Source organism: Macrotis lagotis, chromosome 5 (genome assembly GCF_037893015.1).
Source record: "Macrotis lagotis isolate mMagLag1 chromosome 5, bilby.v1.9.chrom.fasta, whole genome shotgun sequence".
Taxonomy (NCBI): domain Eukaryota; kingdom Metazoa; phylum Chordata; class Mammalia; order Peramelemorphia; family Peramelidae; genus Macrotis; species Macrotis lagotis.
In genome coordinates, this window is record NC_133662.1 from 171,181,569 (window position 1) to 171,201,306 (window position 19,738).

The 19,738-nt window shown below is 36.8% G+C and overlaps 1 protein-coding gene and 1 long non-coding RNA gene across 3 annotated transcripts in view; one reads left to right on the plus strand and one right to left on the minus strand.

Annotated features, from left to right (window-relative positions):
• The window catches only part of TFB1M (transcription factor B1, mitochondrial), a 57,697-nt gene extending 56,254 nt beyond the window's left edge, over window positions 1-1,443 (minus strand). The window contains exon 1 of one of the 2 annotated variants that reach the window (XM_074187905.1): window positions 1,212-1,441. In XM_074187905.1, the coding sequence (XP_074044006.1) occupies window positions 1,212-1,344 (133 nt within the window). In that variant the 5' untranslated portion in view covers window positions 1,345-1,441. Of the gene's footprint in view, window positions 1-1,211 lie in introns of both variants that reach the window. The other variant, XM_074187906.1, reaches the window with a different exon arrangement.
• Window positions 1,162-19,738, plus strand: part of LOC141488119 (uncharacterized) — a 101,250-nt gene continuing 82,673 nt past the window's right edge. Inside the window, exon 1 of the long non-coding RNA XR_012468590.1 lies at window positions 1,162-2,019. This is a non-coding gene — a long non-coding RNA (uncharacterized LOC141488119). The remainder of the gene's footprint in view (window positions 2,020-19,738) is intronic.

Consider the following 19,738-nt stretch of genomic DNA (forward strand, 5'->3'; position numbering starts at 1 on the left):
AACTTATTATATACATTAAAAAAAAACCTAGGGTGGCTAGGTGGCTCAGTGGATATATAGAGCACCGGCCTCGAAGTCTGGAGTACCTGAGTTCAAATCCAGCCTCAGACACTTAATAAATACCTAGCTGTGTGGCCTTGGGCAAGCCACTTAACTCCATTTGCCTTGCAAAAACCTAAAAAAAACCCCCAAAAGCTAAACATTTCCTTTTTTAGATGAGAACACAATAAAAAATGCAATTTATACTTGGAAAAGAAGCAACTAACCAAAAGACAATCGTATACTGAATGAGTGAAAGAACAAATCACAGAAACAACTAGATGAAGGAGAATAATTCTAGTGAGACAACATATCAAACTTTTCAGGATTCAGCTACAGGACTCTGGAAAAGACGACCCAGGCTCATACAAACTGAAGTTGGATTTTTTAATTCAGATATTCCTGACTGTGACCAATAATCCGCCCAAAGCCTGAAGTGACCTAAATTGAGTAGAATAGAACAGAACACCATCAATGGTCAAAACACAGACGTGGGTCTACCTCTTAAATCCAAATGATGGTTTTCTACAATGTGGTGTAAAGTTTTTAGATGCGAGTGCAAACTCTAATTTACAAGACAGAAACAAACTGCAAACATCGCATGGAAAAAGATGCAATTCAATAAACATTTATTAAGCACCTACTATAACCTAGTCTCCATGCTACTGGCTGGGGAATACAAAAAGGGGGCAGAAGACACTTCGTTTTTATGTGTAATTGGGGGGAAAAATGAACTATTTATAAAAAAGGGCAGTCCTCATAAAATCTAAATTCTTAGGCTTACCAAAACTTTCTTCCCCTCCGCTCCTCCCGACCACCCCCGCCCCAGACATTCAATATTTATTGAATGAATCAATTCAAAACCAGACTCGAAAGCATTTGTGAAAACGTTTCTTGGAGTCAGACTCTTATGTTTTCACTTTTAACACTTTTTCCTAGACCAAGAGCAGATCTGAAAACATTTAAGTTCAAGTTCAGACAGTTCATCACTGCACGGGGACTAGAAATAGTCAGATCCTGATTGACAGGAGCCACCCCCTCCCCTCCCCCCGCGTGAAAGGCGCCGGCACGCCCCCAGCCTGCGTGCACACGCCTCCAATGCGCGCATGCGCGGCATCGCCGGGCACTTCCTGTACAACCCTAACCGCGGGGAGCGCCCTAACACGATCCACCTGTCAGCCTCAGGTCCAGGAGGAAGTTCTGAGACAGCTGCTTCTGGGCTCGGAGTCCGAAAAGTTTAATGATCTCTCCGATCGTGGGCAAAGGCGGGAGGCGGAAAGCGGCTAGTTTTGTCCGGGCGCCCATGAGGCCGGCGCAGGCGACTCCTCCGCCGGGCCTGGGGCTTAGGGACCGCCCATTTCCGACGCCGGCTCCAATTGGATCCAATCAGCTCGTGGCCGGAAGTCTCCCAGCTCCGGACAGGAAAGCCCGCCTCCCTACGCAAACTTCGCAAACACGTGATGCCAAGTCCCCCTGGAAACACTTTCCTTTCTCGCGCGCGCGCGCTGGTTGTGTTTTTTTTTGGGGGGGGGGGTCAGGTTTATCGCTTCTGTAGCAAGTGCTGATCTTCTCTTCCTTTGAATCCGCCCTTTGAACCGTAGCAGTTTAAAAATGGGGGTTTTCCAATATTCCCGCGCGCATCCTGCTTTGCGCATGCGCCTGAGAAGCGCCGATGGCAGACCCCCCCCAAGCGTGTTGGTGATGGCATGATGGACGCGCAAAACAAAGCGCCCACTGAGAGGTTATCGCTCGTAGGGATTCCATCCAGCTCAAGACACTTTTCCCTCGACCTCAGGGAGGCTTTCTGATCAAAGTGGCCCTTGAATTGAGGTGGCAGGGAATGGACTGGAGGTCAGCAGGTCAAAGGAGAAAGGTCACGTAAACATAAGTAACACCCCCTGCAAAGACAGAACATGTAAGCGTGTTTGGAGGAGAATATTTTAAGGAAAGGCTGGAGATGTAGGGGGACTTCCAAGTGTGGTAAGTGGAAATTAAGATTGAGGTGTTAAAGGAGTAGCCCAAAGTAATTGTGTGTGTGTGTGTGTGACACTGGGGTTAAGTGACTCGCCCATGTTCACAGTATCAAGTGTCAGAGGCTGAATTTGAACTCAGGTCCCCCTGACTGAAGGGCCGGTGCTCTATCCACTGCACCATAGAACCCAGTCATTTTTAAAAAAAAAAATTCATCATATCTCAACTTCCTCAGTTGTAGGGGTCTGCTTCTCCACTCGCCAAAGATTGCACCACTCCAAAGCCCCTCAGAACTTTGAAGTTCCAGCCTTCTAATAAAAACCTCTAGTTTTTTATTATTGCCTCATTGACATTAAGCCTAATTTTGGCTCTTACTTGGGATTTTGGGTCTCTTGCTTCATCTCATAGTCCAGACACATCAACTACATTTTATATTTTCATCCCTGTTTCCATTTTTTTTAGGGTTTTTTTTTTTTGCAAGGCAATGGGGTTAAGTGGCTTGCCCAAGGCCACACAGCTAGGCAATTATTAAGTGTCTGAGGCCGGATTTGAACTCAGGTACTCCTGACTCCAGGGCTGGTGCTCTATCCACTGCACCACCTAGCTGCCCCACTCTGTTTCCATTTTTAACTCTCCATGGATTTCCAAGTAAATGCACCTTAGAATCTTTTGCCCACTGAACTTCCTAACCACACTTGTGAATTCCCTTCCCTTGAATAGCTTCTACTATTTAATTTGTCTACTCCTGCCCCACAACTGCTAAGTGCCTCTATAAACTATAAAACCTTATTTTTGTCCTTATTCAATTCTTCCTTTATGGCTTCTCATGTGCATAACCTTGGTGTTTGACTTTTCTCTCTTGCTAAGTGTACAAAATCAGTTTTTAGGTCTTATTGATTCTATCTCTATATGTCCTAGACCCTCAGGTACATTCCCAGAAAAGATTCTATTTTGCCATTCAGCTCTTCCTTTCCCCTGCTAATCCTTCATCGCACAACTGCCAGATTGATATTTCTTTTGTTTATATCATATAGTTTCTTGAATGAAAATTTGAATTTCAGTATCTGGTATATATGTGGTAATGTCTTAGCTCTCTACCAGATTGTAAGCTCCTTAAAAGCAGGAAAAAAAGGCTTAATTTACATTTTTATTACACCTTTATTCCCTATTGCCTAATAGTTTTTTGTGCTCATTAGATGTTTATTAAATGTTGTATTATAAAGTAAATACTACCAACTGTGTATGACCTTGAACTAATTAACATCTCTCTCTCTCTCTCTCTCTCTCTCTCTCTCTATATATATATATATATATACACACATATATATATATGTCTACAATAAAGGGATTGTGTTAAATAGTCTCTGAGGTCCCTTCCAACTCACTATCTACATGATTTTTCTGTCTATTGCTCTGGGAACAATAATGAAAGAATTACTATTATTGAGACTGAAATGCATGTGACAGTTTACTATCTGATAGACCTCACAATTCTGAGCCTATTTAGACCAAAACACCCTTTTCTATCACTGTAGGAATCATCCAATTCCCTTGCTAGAATCAATCAATAAGCATTTATTAAGTACTTTTTTTTTAGGTTTTTGCAAGGCAAAGGGGGTTAAGTGGCTTGCCCAAGGCCACACAGCTAGGTAATCATTAAGTGTCTGAGACTGGATTTGAACTCAGGTACTCCTGACTCCAGGGCCGGTGCCTTATCCACTACGCCACCTAGCTGCCCCTATTAAGTACTTTTTGTTAAGTCATTTCAGTAGTGTCCAACTCTTTGTGACCCCATTTTCTTGGATTTTCTTGGTAAAGATCCTGAAATGGTTTGCTGTTTCCTGCTCCAGTTCATTTTTCTGATGAGGAAACTGAGGCAAACAGGATTAAGTGACTTATCCAGGGTCATGCAGTAAATGTCTGAGGCCTGATTTGAACTGAGAAAGAGGAGTCTTTCAGACTCCAAACTCTGTGCTCTGTCCACTGAACCACCTGTTCACCAGATTAAGCACTTAGAACATACTTAATTAAATGTACAAGCTCTTTAAAGGTTGGAACAGTGCTGGTGAGGTTTGCCCAGCACTTCACACAGGGACTGGCAAGTATCAGGCACTTAAATATTTGTTGATTGGTTAATCCAGTCCAACTTTCTCATTTTACAACTGAGGAAATTTAAAGAGATTAAACCTAAGAGGCCAATGTTTGTCCTTTGTTCTCAAAGAAGACCATGATATCAGGGAGGTGATGCCATGACAAGCACATCAATTGGATTTGAGTGATGAGATGCTGTGCTAAATCACTAGCCTTACTTTCTCCTCCAGAACCATTTGGGTCCAGTGGTCATATATGAATCAGGACCACTGGACATGACCCTGGATGTGAGGTGTCAAGGTTATGGGACTTACTCAGGGTCACACAACAGATTTGAACTCAGGTCCTACTGACTTCAGGGCAGGTACTGTATTACTATACCATCTAGCTGCCAAAATTAAACCTAAGAGGCTAATTGGTCAGAGAAGAGAGAAGAAAGGAACTAAGGTGGCTAAATTCTGCCCCCTGCAGTTATTGACTGCCTAGGATTCAAACTAGCCTCTTAGAAGTATCTGCAGGAATAGTAGACACACTCTCTTTTTATATTGTCTAATATTTTTTTTAAAGTTCAATACCACTGCAAGGAAGAACACCATACTTCATATTAGCCCAGTCATTCTTGATATAAACTTATTTATCCTGTCATACATTTGTAAAGTCAATTCCATAAAATTTTATTAAGCCTCTGTTTAATGAGAGTTTCTTTACTACTTAAAGGTAAACAAAGGTGAAAAAAATGACATTCATTCCTTGTCTGCTGGAGCTTTCAATTTGGTATGAGGGTTAGAGTGCTACATAGTTTTCTCCTTCACATTGTAACTTTCTCCATTGTGATTTCTGTATATCATAAATTGGCCTAAGAAATTAAATAGGAATTTTTGGAGAGTTTTGCATAAGCCTCAGACAACATGTTAAAAGCCAGCATCCAGGGATAACTAGGTGGCACAGTGGATAGAGCCCCAGCCCTAGAGTCAGGAAGACCTGAGTTCAAATCCGGCCTCAGACACTTAATAATTACCTAGCTGTGCGACCTTGGGCAAGCCACTTAAGTCTTGCCTTACAAAAGTGCAAAAAAAAAAATCAGATAATTTTAAGTAAAAGATAGTACAAATTAAAAAAAAGGTATACAATATAGAACCTATGATCAAATATTTAACCCAGAGTATACAATAAGGTACTATAGACATCTCGTATAAAAAAAAAAAATCAGACTTCTCTGATGTGAAGAGAGGGCCAAAAACTTTTTATGCAGATTTTTCAGATGAGGAAAATGGTGATGTGTTCCAACTCCTGCAATGTGGAAGAGGTAGCTATACTTAGATAACCAACTGTATCTGTAGGTTCAACTACAGTCAAATCACTTTATTCAGTTTCGTAAGCTATAAAATGGAGGTGATAATATTTGTTTTATCCTGTAAGATTATTATGAGGAAAGCAACTTCAATGTGCTCCACGAATGTGAGTTATTGTTATGAGAAGCAGGCTGGTATCATGGGAATAAAGTAGTTTACTTGGAATCAGGAGATTTAGATTCAAATACTAGCTCAGTGATAACTGTAGGGTTGTGGTTATATTAGACTATCATTCAGATTTATGCAAGTGTGATACAAGATAGAATAGAATAAATGAAAATGAGAGATATCAAATTTTATGAAAGAGTAATCACTCTTAGCTTGAGGGGAATAAGGAAATACTTCATGGAGGAAGTAGCACTTGAGCCAAATCTTGAAGAAAGAGATTTCCACAGATTGAGAACCATCCATCAAAAAACATTTACTGTCTTCTAGATGCCAGGCATTTTACTAGGTTTCAGGGTTACAAAGACAAAAAATGAAAAAAATCTCTACTTTCAAAAATTTTATATTCTCTTAGGGAAGCACCATGCGTGTGTGTGTGTGTGTGTGTGTGTGTGTGTGTGTGTGTATAAAAATACAAAATATACAGACTGTAAACAAAAAGAGATGGAGATGGAGAGATGGAGTGGACATAAGTGGAGGTCAGAAAAAAGTATGTTTGGGAGGTAGCACTTGACCTGAGCTTTAAAGGGACTCTTAAGAATTATAGAGATGAAGAGGAAGTTCATTACAAGCTGTAGAGACAGTCTGGACAAAAGCTTAGAGTGTGTTAATTATAATATCGTGGCTGTCAGTTTGGTTAGAAGATAGAGTTCATGAAAGGGATAAGTATACACAAATAGTATAATTAATATCATATATCATTTCAGATATATCATATTACATCATATATAATAAATATATCATTAATATAATGTAATATATATATATGATATGATGTAATTAATATGATATGATATAGTATGAAAAATAAAATGCTTGCATATAACATATATGCATACAGAGGAATGTACACATATGCACACATATATATATAAAATATATATATTTCTATAGGTCCTTGAATACCAGAGAATTTCATACATTATCTAGATATAGTAGAGTGCCACTGAAGCTTTTTGAACTGCAGTATAACAAGGTCAAACCTATACTTAGTAATACTATACTTTAGTAATACTACATAGTATTACTATGTATATAGTAATACTATATTTTAATAATATTAATTTGGCAGCTATGAGGAATATGGAGTGGAAAAGGGAGAGACTTGAGGCAGGGAGACTGATTTTGCAACTATTGTAATAGTTTCAACTAGGATGGTAGTCTGAGTGTGTAGACAAGGCAGAAATGCAAGAACAAAAAGAAAAAAATTGCAAAATACTTTTTTCAGTTCTCATTCTCCTTGACCTTTCTGCAGCCTTTGACACTATTTATCACTTGCTCCTTTTTGATACTGTTTTTCTTTAGGTTTTCAGTACACTGCTCTCTTCTGGTTTTCCTTCTACCTACTCCTTGAAGACCTGCTGGATTTTCAACTGTATCATGTCATCTAATTGTGCCCCCAGGACTTTCCTCTTCTCTTATCCTGTCTACTGCTTCACTAGATACCTTCAGCTGGCTTGAATTTAACTACCATTTATCTCTATAGTAAAACTCTCAAATCTATAGTTCCTGCCCAAATCTTTAGTTCTCTGCTGACCTCCAGGTTTACATCTCCAAATGCCTTTCACGCATATTGAATTAGATGTCCAGTAGACATCTTAAATTCAGTAAGTCCGAAATGGAACTAATTATTCTTCCCCCTAAATCCTGCCCCACCCCACCCCACTCCTATCTTCCCTATTACTGTAGAAAGCAACATCATTTTCCCTGTCTGCCAGGTTCTTATCCTGGACTCCTCACTATCTCTTGTCTCCTATGTCCAATCTGTGCCCTGTTGATTTAACCTTTGCAACATCTCTCTTCTAACATACTACCACCCTCTAAGCCAGGCCCTCATCACCTCAAGCCTGGGCTATTGCCTGATGGTGGGTGTTTCCATCACTTCTCTCCTCCAATCCATTCTTTATTCAGCCAATAAAGTGATCTGACCTCATAACCACTCGGCCTCACATTAAACTCCAGTGACTTTCTATTACCACTGGTATAAAATGCAAAATCCTTTCTTTGACATTCAAAGCCCTTCATACTCTAATTCTGTCTTTTTAGTTTTCTTACATCTTAAACCCCACCATGTGTTCTTTGATTTAGTAACACTGGTCTCTTAACTGTTCAGTGGAAAGACACTTCATTTCCTAGTTCTGGAAATTTTGTCTATCTCCCATATCTGGAATTCTCTCCCTCCTCATCGCCATCTACTGGCTTCCCTGGCTTTCTTTAAATCTCAACCAAAATTCCATCTTCCATATGAATTCTTCCCCAACTCATCTGGTGCCTTGTCTCTCTTATTTATTTCCTATTCAGCTTATTTTTACATATTTATTTTCTTATTGCCTCTTCCATTAGATTGTAACCTCTTTAGTGACTAGAAAGAACTTTTTCTATCCCCAGTGTTTAGCACAATATTCATTACTGAAGAGATGTTGTGGAGATAGCATTAACAAATGATTCAATTAACAAATGAATATTTAGGACAGGAGGAAAGGAACAAGCATTTGTTAATCATTTCCTGTGTGACAGGGATTGTGGTTCAATGTTTTACAAATATTTTTTCTTTTGATTCTCACAGCACTAGGTGAAGAATTGAGGATGACTGACAAACAGCTAACAGGAAAGATGTCAGTATCCTTCCAGGGAAATAAGGAAAGGGGAGGAAAGTCAGGGTAGACATACATTCTTTTGGGACATGTTAAATTTGAAATGCCTGTGGGATACTTTGTGAAAGCTCCTGTTTCAGAAGTAGAACTCTAGAAAGAATAGAACTGAATTCAAAGCCAGTCTCAGACACTTAATAATAACCTAGCTGTGTGGCCTTGGGCAAGCCACTTAACCCCATTTGCCTTGCAAAAAAACCTAAAAAAAAAAAGGAATAGAACTGAAAAGGGCCAGCTAGGTGGCTTAGTGGATAGAGCACCAGCCCTGGAGTAAGGAGTACCTGAGTTCAAATCCGACCTCAGACACTTAATAATTACCTAGTTGTGTGGCCTTGGGCAAGCCACTTAACCCCATTGCCTTGCAAAAAAACTAAAAAAAACCAAACAAGATTAGAACTGAAAAGATCAAGTTATCATTTGCATAGTGATAATAATTGGATAAATAGGAATTAATGATGTCATTGAGAGTGAAAGTGTAGAGACAAAAGAGAAAAGGATCTAGGACAGAACCTTTGGACATATCTATATTTAGACAGTCAGACATGTATGTTATTTGAAACTGTATTTTGTATTTTTTCCTCCTAAGCACATACATTTTATTCTCATTTCAACTTGGACAAAAGGAATGAAGATAGTTGAACCATTTCTGTTGTTTCCTTAAGTAGCTGTTTAAAATGTTTTGAGTTTAGTAGCTTAAAATTGTATTATTGAAACAAGTTTTGTGGAGGAAAAATCCTTGAGGCAGTTCAGGGAGGAAAGTTAAGTAAGAGTGGAAAAATAGATTGAGAAATTTGGATGCTAAGCTGGTTAGTTTTATTTTATCTTATAGGCAGTGGAATGCCACTGAACTTTTTGAACAGGACAAAGCCATGATCAGACCTAAACATTAGAAAGTTTGTTTTGGAAGCACTGGAAAGGACTGATTGATTAGGGAAATGACTAAAGATAAGATCAGTTGGGAGGCTGTGAAATAATCCAAGTAAATGAGGATCAAGGCCTGAAAAATATATGAATTCTAGATTTATGCCATGAACTGCAGTTTCCCAATTCATAATCAGGTTTTGGGAGGAATTTTTGAACTTCAAAAAATAAAAATAAAGTGATTGAGAAATATTTGGGGGTTGGGGGAAGGTAGGGATAACTAAGAAGAAAAAGGAAAGTTAAACCTGTGGGTTATAATCAGGAAAGTGAATAGTGAAAGAAGTTATTAAAAAATCAGGAGGAATCAGGAACAATTGCATTTCTTAATCTCTACCTCAACTATAAAAATTTATAAAAATCATTTAGTGCTGGTTATAAAATATAAAAGTATATTAATTAAACAAATCAAATAAGAATCAGAAACAGAATTTAGTTAGCCAGTATTTAATAAAACTAAGAACATAAACTTCTAGGATGATATTATGACAGGATGATATTATGATACTGAGAAAAATGGGAAAAGTTTAGCAAAAATAAGTTTAAATCAGAATCATGCACCATATACAATAATGAATTCCAAAGGGATCCAAAAGATCACATTATTAAAAAAAATTAGAGAGGAATGAAAGGAGGTACCTCATACCACCCTCCTTTATTATAAAAAGATATAAATGAAATTTACTGTCAATTGGTTTTGCTTAACTGAAGACAGGGAAATTCCCTCCCCCCCCAAAGATCAGGTTTGTTTGGGAAGTAAAACTCACCATTCTGACTCAGAAAAGTAAAAAGTTTTAGATTTTAATTCCACAGGTTGCACAAAAACATGCACAGGTTACCAAAAAGTGTCCACAAGTTACTAAAGGTTGACAAAAGCTAATAGCAATGATATTTAAGAAAGGGAAAGAGGAAAGGGAAAGGGAACAGCAAAGAGATATATAACTGGTCTTAGACCCATGGGGATCCAGCATGGAGGAGGGGGTTAGTCATACTTTTATAGAGGATTTGGCCCAGGAGAAGAGTCACAGAGAGGGGATCAAGGAATGATCCACCTGGATGTGACTAGAGTCAGGCATCCACCTTGGAAGGCTAGGAGCCAGGAAGGTAGAAGAAGGGTAAGGGTAAGGGAGTGAGGTTGCTTTATTATCTTGGTGAATTTACATTTGAGAAATGGGATTTAGTGACTTGCCTAAGGTCACACAGCTAGGCAATTATTAAGTGTCTGAGGTCAAATTTGAACTCAGGTACTCTTGACTACAGGGTTGGTGCTCTATTCTCTTTGTGGCCTAGCTTCCCCTTGAGAAAGGGGTTAAACTGAACAATGGAGAGGGAGTCAGAGGCCTTCAGAAAATGTCAGTTAAGCACAGATAATAGTTCCTTAATATTACAGAAAAGACTAGACAACTATTTCTCTAATATTTCTCTTTAAACAAACTCGTATTTATTAAAAAGGAAGCCTCAAGGAAAAAGGGTTATATCTGTAATTTATTAATGTAAACCCTAAAATCAAGAATAAAACTTTTTTCAAATTCAGGAAAAATTAGAGATAAGTAGAAAAAAAACACAGGAAAGATAAAAAAGTTAACTGTCAAATAGGACTCTTGAAATCATACCATTTAGGTGATAAATCAGTCTATGATTACTCTCTGGTAAAATGAATGCTTGTAACTGGAGCCCAATTTACCTAGTTTTCTAAGCCATCCTTGCCTTTATTAAAAAGAATTTCAGGTTATGAGCAGGAAAGGAATATTTTAGGGATCTTATGAATAACCATCAAATTATAATCTGCTTATATATTACATGTATAGTTTGGTTCTGCTTCTCTTAGGGAGTAAAGGCAGTAGAAGAAGCAACAATATCTGTGAGGTACCCTTTTCGACTATTATGGCAGCCTACACCCCAGGGAGAACACAAAACTGAGACTCTATATTCTTATTTAGGCTCTCCCAGAAGTTACTGTCACTATCCATTCACTCTCAGTTGATTAATCACTGTTCCCAGAACCCTGACTGTAGCTCTCCTCCCTCCAATTTTACCCACCTAGTTCCCTTCAAATTCCACAGTCCCTTCTATAGCTACCTTCCTCTTGCCACCCAAGATTGTATATTCTAAATTTCCTTTAATCCAAATCTCTTATTTGCCACCCCTAATGCCTATCAGCAGTTGCCAATTCTGCATTTCAGGAATTCACCATCTTGGATGTAGGTGGTGATCCTGCTAACGTCTAAATCAAGATGCTCAAGAAGGCTTTCAATCAAATTCACTATGTTCAGTTCCAGTATTCCTAACACTTTTGGGATAAACAACCTTTAGAAACAACCTCCTTCAATATAAACCTCTAATATCTCTGACTACTTTTTCTTTGCTTTCCCTCTGACCCATTACTTTGTCAACAACAAAAAACCAAGCAAAACAAAAAACTGAACTATATGGAAAATATAGGCCAGTTGTTTTTTAAAAGACCCTACTTGGTAACCGTCATGCCTGTCTGAACTGTGCCACAACTGTATATATTTTTGCTTTTCTAAGGTCTTTGCAATTGCAATTTTAAGAGAAGTGAGAAGGCTTCAGTTATTAAATCAAATCACAGGATATATACAGACCACTGTAAAAATAGGATAATCATCTCTGGTTTATATATTCAAATATAGCTTTTCTTAGAGAAGGAATTGAAACATTATTTTTTTAGTTTTCTGTGACTCAAACTCATCTAACATGAGTAAAATTTATAAAAAGCCAAGCAATAGAAATGTTTTTGTACAAAATAGCAATGACACATGGAAGTTTGGTATATGGACCTTTCTACCATCTTTCAGCATTTTCTAGTAGCATATGACAGAAAGTCCCCTGCTGATACCAAAAGCTGTGATCTAGTAAGTATATGTTATGGCTTGCTTCCTTGGGGCCCAATGGTGACTTCCCTCCCAGAGGGGAGCTGAGAATAAGGAGTCAAGCCACTACTGCCTTATGACTCCAGCTCAATTTTATTACTGCTTAGCTATTACATATATACTGTTAGGTCTTCTGGGGTAGAACAAAGAATAATGAGGGAATGGGGGTGCAAGCCGGGTATGTTCAGTGTCTTGCATTACAAGATAAGGGGGTACGTTTGGGAGGAGGTGATAAGACACAGCTGTGTCTAGTGCCCTTGGTCGGTGGGGCGGAATGCCCAACTCCCAAGGACTCCAGCTCCCAAGGACTCTGGCACACCTTTATCTCTAAGGACAGCTTGCCAGCTCCTGAGATTGTCCAGGTGGCAGTTTACTTGGAAATGATTTGTGTCATGGCTGTTAGAATAGCCTGTGTACCCACAAGTATACATTTTGCTCAACATAGCAAAAAAAATATTTTGTTTTCTTTGCTAATAACAGGCTGCCAGATTTTTGCTGTTCCTAATTGTACTCTTTTTTATTTGCTAATTATTGCATTATATAGAAATAAATGACAAAGCAGTATTTCTGAAAATGTTTTTCTTTGAATAAATGAAAAAAATGCTAAAAGCTGGGGGGGGAGGGGATATAGATCCAAAACCAAAGATAGTTCCTGCCTTCAAGGGTCTTACTTTTTAATGTATATAGAAAACCAACTGTAGAGTGGGGACCTGAGTGAGAGAGACACTTTGATCTTGAAATGTATTGGATTAGTGAGTGAGATCATAAGAAAGTAGAAAGACAAAGCATATTCAGAAACAGTAGTTTCAAAATAGAAGTTTTGGAGATGAAAGAATTAAAACCTGCAAGACCAAGTCTCTGTTGTGGGTGGTACATCCTCAGGGCATAGCATTGATACCTTATATGTAGTGGAAACTTAAATGATTGTGGAATTATTAATGTGAATTAAATAGTCTAAGTGAAAGCTAATGGAAAATTATTTTAAAATATTATCCCCCACAAACAACTGAGTGAAAAAAAAAATCAAGAACCGATCTTAAGAGCTCCAATAGCACCCCTGACCTCTTTAAACATTTATTGCCTATTTCTTACATTGCACTAATTATTCATATTGTTGACTCCCTGAAGGAGAGAGAGGCAGTTCTAAGTTATATAGTCATCTACTAATTCACCCTCTTCCCCAACTTGGGGTAGTCCTATGTAAACCTTAGAATATATTTTCATTGAGAAGACCTTATCTATTAATATGGGTTTTTCTGGTAGAATTGTAAGAAGATGCCATGACTTTACGATGTAAACAATTATAGCTTTCCAGGAATATTCTCTCATTTCTTCTAGAAACGCACAATTCCTTTTAAACTAGGAAATATCTATTTAGTATATTTTAATTTAGGTTCACATGACTGCCACTTCATCTTCTTTTCTGATTGATGAATAAAAACTCTTTCCTAAAAGATTTACTTGCTCCTTTTCTGCAAAATTTGAGTGAGCCCCAAGCCATGTGTGCATTCTACTTAATTCCCTGAATTTAGAATAAACATAATTAGCAAAAAGCTTATGACTGGGGGTGGCTAGGTGTCACAGTGGATAGAGCACTGGCCTTGGACTCAGGAGTACCTGGGTTCAAATCCAACCTCAGACACTTAATAATTATCTAGCCCTGTGGCCTTGGGCAAGCCACTTAACCCCATTGCCTTGAAAAATCTAAAAAAAAAAAAGCTTATGACTGGGTACAATTGTCCATCAGCAGACATAACCTAAACATTAATATATGATTGAATAAAATAAAATGATTGCATCCCAATACACATAATCCATCTGATTGAATAATAAATACATTTATAATTTCTCTTTTCATTACAGATATATTAAACTATTTTAAAAAAATGCTCAATACCCTTCTCTCCCATCCCCCAATTCACTTTTCATTGGAATAACAGCTCCTCGGTGTCTGGGTTCTGTTGTTATAATGAATAAAGATTAAAAACAGCATATATTATAGGGGCCTACTAGGCAGAAACTCCACCTAAAGCTTTTGCTATCAGTAAGGGTGTATTATTGGGATATATGTCACATACTAATGAAAACAACATTATTCATTAAAACAAAATTATGCTATTTCATCAGTTCTAAAACCCAAAAGTATCTTCTTCATCTAGATAGAGATTTTAAAATCCTAAAATATTATAAGTAATGCAGAAATTACTAGCCCCACCTATCAGTGAAAATGAAGAACTACAAATGATTCCTAATAAAATGAAATACAGAGTGGAAAAGTTCCTGATTTGCATTAAGACCCAATAGGGTATTAAAGGAAAAAATTAGTTTTTATTTTATTATTTATTTTAATGAAGATACTTATGTGATTTTATTTGGTATAATTAATTTAGTGCCTGTTTTTGGACAAAGTACTAATTCTAAAAGGTTGTCATTTTAAAGACTTGGAAAAAGACTTGAGAGTCACAAAGAGCAATTTCTTTATGCCATATGGGAATTTTCACAGAAAATTAAATGTGACTTGGAATTGCCAAATTGAACTTTATAAAATGACTATTATAGTATGTAAAGTGCCCTTTTCTGATACTATTTTATAATTCCATATAATATGAATCAATGCTCCTGAGAAACATTAAAGGCTGAATTTTGCACATATTTAGTTTTTAAAAGTGGCTGTTTGATTCACAATGTTCACAAAGGAATTTCATGACCTACCTAGAGGGAAGGAGGAAATAACAAGATAAGGGAGTACCCAGACCAAATGTTATTCAGGAGGGATAGAAAATGGGCCCTGTGGCAATGAACAAAGGGTAATTGCCTGAGGGAACTACAATACAGTTACAGTCTTTTGTTAAATATAGTATTTACCCCTGTTCTAGGGGGTATTTGAAAACTTTCTGGTTTTCCCCAAAGATCTGCAAATTGTTTTTAAATATTCTATGGAGGCAAAGTGATGGGCAATGTGCTAGACTCTGACCCTTGTTTGTCAATCATTAGTTTAATATAAAAGACTGATTTTTTTAAAGACTTTTGGTCCACCCATGAAATACAAGCACTGTCAGGGGGTAACCTGTCTCTGTCAAAGGGAAATTGTCTATTAATGAACAATTAGTTTAGGCCTCAATTTAAATGTTTATATTTATTAATAGATATTAGTATAAATTACATTTTTTCAATCATTTTAAATTGTTAGGTTTGAGGTGAGAACAAACTATAAGCTACTCTGACTTCTCAGTCTTGCTTTTAAATGAAGAATAAAGTTCAGAACTCAATCAGAATGTCCAAATGGAGGTGCTCAGGAGAGGAAATTAAAGCAGGGAGAAGTAGCTACTTGACTAATCATTCTCTCAGGGAGTAAGACTAGTTGGGTGGGTAAGTCAATTAGAGTGGGCTAATTTTGATTAAATAAGGAGTAGCTCTTGAAAAGAGACTGACCCAAGAGGTCCTCAATAATGTTATGCTTATGTAGCTGCACATTTGCTCAGCTTAGAAGGAACCTAGCAATTGAATGGGTGGATATGGGTCAGAAGAATCAGTAGTAGTCTTGGGTACTATATCAAATTGTTGCCGATAGGATTTGGGGTGACCAAAGAAATGGAGGGTTAATGAAAAATGAAGGTATTTGTAAATATTGCAAAGTAAACAGGTTAAAAGTTTCCTCTTCCAGGAGAGTCCACAAGCACTTTAGGACAGGGTGAATAACAAAAGACTAGGTTGCATGGGAGACAGAGAGAGAGAGAGAGAGAGAGAGAGAGAGAGAGAGAGAGAGAGAGAGAGAGAGAGAGATAAGGGAGAGGAAAACTGACAAGACAAACTGGGCCAGAGGGCAGATCAGCACCGAGGGGAGGTCCAGCTCAGGTTTTATAGCCTTTCTCATTATCTGGGCACTAAGGGAAAAAGGGAAAATCCCTCCCCTCTTACATGACCAAAATAGGTATAAGATTGGAAGTTGGGGGTTGGGAATGAAGAGATAGGATACAAATTTTACATTTAACAATGAAATGATAGGAGTCAATTTATAGCTCAAGAAAAAAACAGCATTAAAGATTACAGAATTTGTTTTTATTACAAATTTTCTACATTATTAAAATTATGCAGCACCCAGATTCATCTGGGCCTTTCAGGGTCCATTTGGAGGTGAATGCATTGCAGTTAGAACTCCATTGACACAGGGTCCAGAGTATGTTTGCTATCAGGACTGGTATCCTGAAGAGGCCAATATTGGAAATGTGCAGCTGGTAACCTAGAGAAATGAACTCAGGAAAAAAAAAGATTAAGCAAGCAAAACCACAGACAGAGATTTTTTTTTTAGTTTTTCTTTTTGCAAGGCAAATGGGGTTAAGTGGCTTGCCCAAGGCCACACAGCTAGGTAATTAAGTGTCTGAGACCAGATTTGAACCCAGGTCCTCCTGACTCCAGGGCCAGTGCAACCTAGCTGCCCACAGACAGAGATTTTAACAGAGAAAGCTATTTAATAATAGAGAAAACTATTTAACAGAGGCCCAATAAATAGGAAAAACTAGAAGGTCTATAAAAATCAAGAATTATACTTTATGGTCCAAAGCCAGTATCAACAAAATGAATGAGATACTTTCAGTTATGTTGGTGTCTCTGAAAACTACTTCCCAGTTGCAACTGAATGAACTCACTATACCAGAGAGAGAGAGAGAGAGAGAGAGAGCATGAGAGACAGAGAGACAGAGAGATAAAGAGACAGACACAGAGAAACACAGGCAGAGACAGAGAAAGATATATGAGAGAGAGAGAAGAAACAGAGAAGAGGGAGGGAGGGAGAATGAGACAGAGAGAGAGAGAGAGAGAGAGAGAGAGAGAGAGAGAGAGAGAGAGATGAGGGAAGAGAGAGGAGGGAGGGAAGAAGAGAGAGAGAGAACACCTTCAGTAAATTAGACAGTATTTTCATTGATACTCTTTCATTGATACTTGATCCTGTCCAGTTACCTCTTAGAAATGAATGTCTTCATTATGTCTTTGGTTTGAATAAATATTAGTCACCCACTCTGCCCAAGGCACTGTGCTAGGGTAACAAAGACAAGAGTGTTTGCTGTCAATAAATTCAAGGGATAAGGAGTAGAGAAGGCAAATCTATCATACTTGAGGAAAAAGAAATTGGGAGAGGGGAGGTGATTGAGCAGTCCTGTTTATATGAAATCCAGTTCTTTGGGAGCCATCTTGGTATTAGACATATTTACAATAGGTATCATCAATGCTTTAGCACTTGAGTACATTATATGAGCATAAGAAAAAATAAGGAATTTTCAGTCACTGTGTTAAGATAGAAACTACTAAATGTTGAAAATAGAGATCTTTCATTCAATGGCCTTAAATAAGCTCTTCAACAAACCACTAGTCTATAAATATATAAATTCTGGGGTTGTGGAGGTTCAGAAAGAAAATAGTATAATTTAAGTTTTTTTAAAAAAAACTAAATGAATAAAGAAATTGAGCTTTCCTATTATTGCAGTTAAGTGTGTGGCATCGGATTGTCATTTCTCCTCTTCTTTTAGGGGGCTAGCTCACTTATCCAGCCTATACTCATGCAGGCAGATCTGGGAGTCTCTAGGAAGTGCTAAGGATCTAAGGATCCTGGGGTAACCTTGATGTGGAAGAGGTATAGTGCTACTACTTAGAACTGAAAGTCCTGAGCCTCTACTGGTATGCTTCCCATTTACACAAAACAAGCAAGATCATGCCATTTCTAACTCCATAATCATGAAATTCTTACTAAACAGAATGAAAAGAAAGAAGACACTCATTTTGTATGTCGGATGGTCATGTCACATATAATTCATGATTTTAGAGAAGAACAAAACTAGTACCAGCATATTAATAACACTGTTATATATATGCCTTTGCTTTCATTGAATTGCAGTTTATGGATGCTTGGATAAATTTAGTTTTAACTAGACTCATTCTTATGAAATGGATAGCTGGGCTTGAAAGATCTCTACAGTCAAACTGTGGGTTGAAAACAATGCTAAGAATCTGAGCACAAGTTAAAAACAAATATTAGAGCTGACACTTCTACTCTTAAAATGTGAAGTCTTTGTCAACCACATTATGAAATAAAAATCAATGAATCAGATCTGACAAGAATTTGGATCCCTAAATTAAAAATTTGAAAAGGTATATCAATTATATTTTATTTTTATATATATAAATATATTTATGTTATATTGTATTTATATTTTATACCTAACATGTAATTATATATAATAATATATTTATATTATGCTACTTGATATATTGATTTATATACACTGATTAATAATGGACTTTATCCTAAGGGTATATTGTGCCTTGAGATAATAGCTAATAGTGGTATGAATATATTATGATTAGTAAGGCATTTTAAAATTAAAATGAAGTAAATGGGTCATATATAAAACTTATTCTTATATCTATATATGTTAAAAATTTTAACCCATCTAAAACTCTTCCAGTTTTAATGAATTTGAATACATTTGTTAAAAATGTAAAAAAAAATGCATTACCTGATTTGTTTGCAAGAACAAGTTTCTGACATCAGGGAATCTTGAAATTTACAAACAGAATTTCAAGTAAAACCTTGGCATATCTGCTAGATGGATCTGAAAAAGGATTATTGAAATTTACCATATATTACTAATGAAGCATTTCTTCTATTCTACATTTTTGTGATCTTCCTTTTTCAGCTACAATAGCCATTAAAATCAAATAGAGAAATAAACTGGCCTTAGACACAGTTTAATAATATAATGGATACTGATATCCATTGAAAAGATCCTTAAATTTTTTGTTTGTCACTTTTAAAGATAACAAGAAATAATAATACCAGTGCCGTGGTGGGTATTTTTTTTCAGTGAAAATTTTCTTAAAATGTGTTATTATTGAAATTGGTACTTATAATCATTTTTCAATCACAGATTGAGATATTTTGTTTTTATGAACCATTTTCAAATAAATAAGTTGCTATAAATGGTAGTAAACTCAGATTCAAATTCTTGTTTAAATGCATTTTCAAAAGGATAAGTTCAAATGGATCATCTTTGACCACATGGCAAATGGTCTTTATTATACATATTAAGAAATAGCTAGGTCTTAAAACAAAAAATAGGAATTGTATTTGTAGATCACTCCTATTTAATTTGCTGTACAGTATTTTTTGAGTTAAAAAACCATTAAAAATATAATTTTGTAAATTTAATACAGTTACCTTTTCTGGATCAGAGTATGCATTTGAGGACTTTGTTTTAATAATTTTTTTAGAGAACAATATGCACCAAAGTATTCACTGAGGAAATGTTTTAGAAGGTAAATTTTTATCTTAAATAAATTTACTTAATTTTTATTATAATCTCTAAGAAAATGTCAATTTCTTGTGACCCAACTCTTCCCATGAAGTCTTTGTTCTAAGAAAACTAGCATATTTTTTGCCATGCAATTCATTTTAGAAATATCCTTTGTGAAGGATGGAGCCAAGATGATGGAGAAAAGCTAGGAATTTTCTTAAGTTTTTCTTATCCTCCTTAAACAACATTAAATCAAATCTCTAAATAGATTCTGGAGTGACAGAACCCACAAAAAGACAGAATGGCTAATTTCCCAGCTTAAAATATCTTGGAAGGACTTCCAGGAAAGATCTGTCTCACTTGGGTAGAGGAGG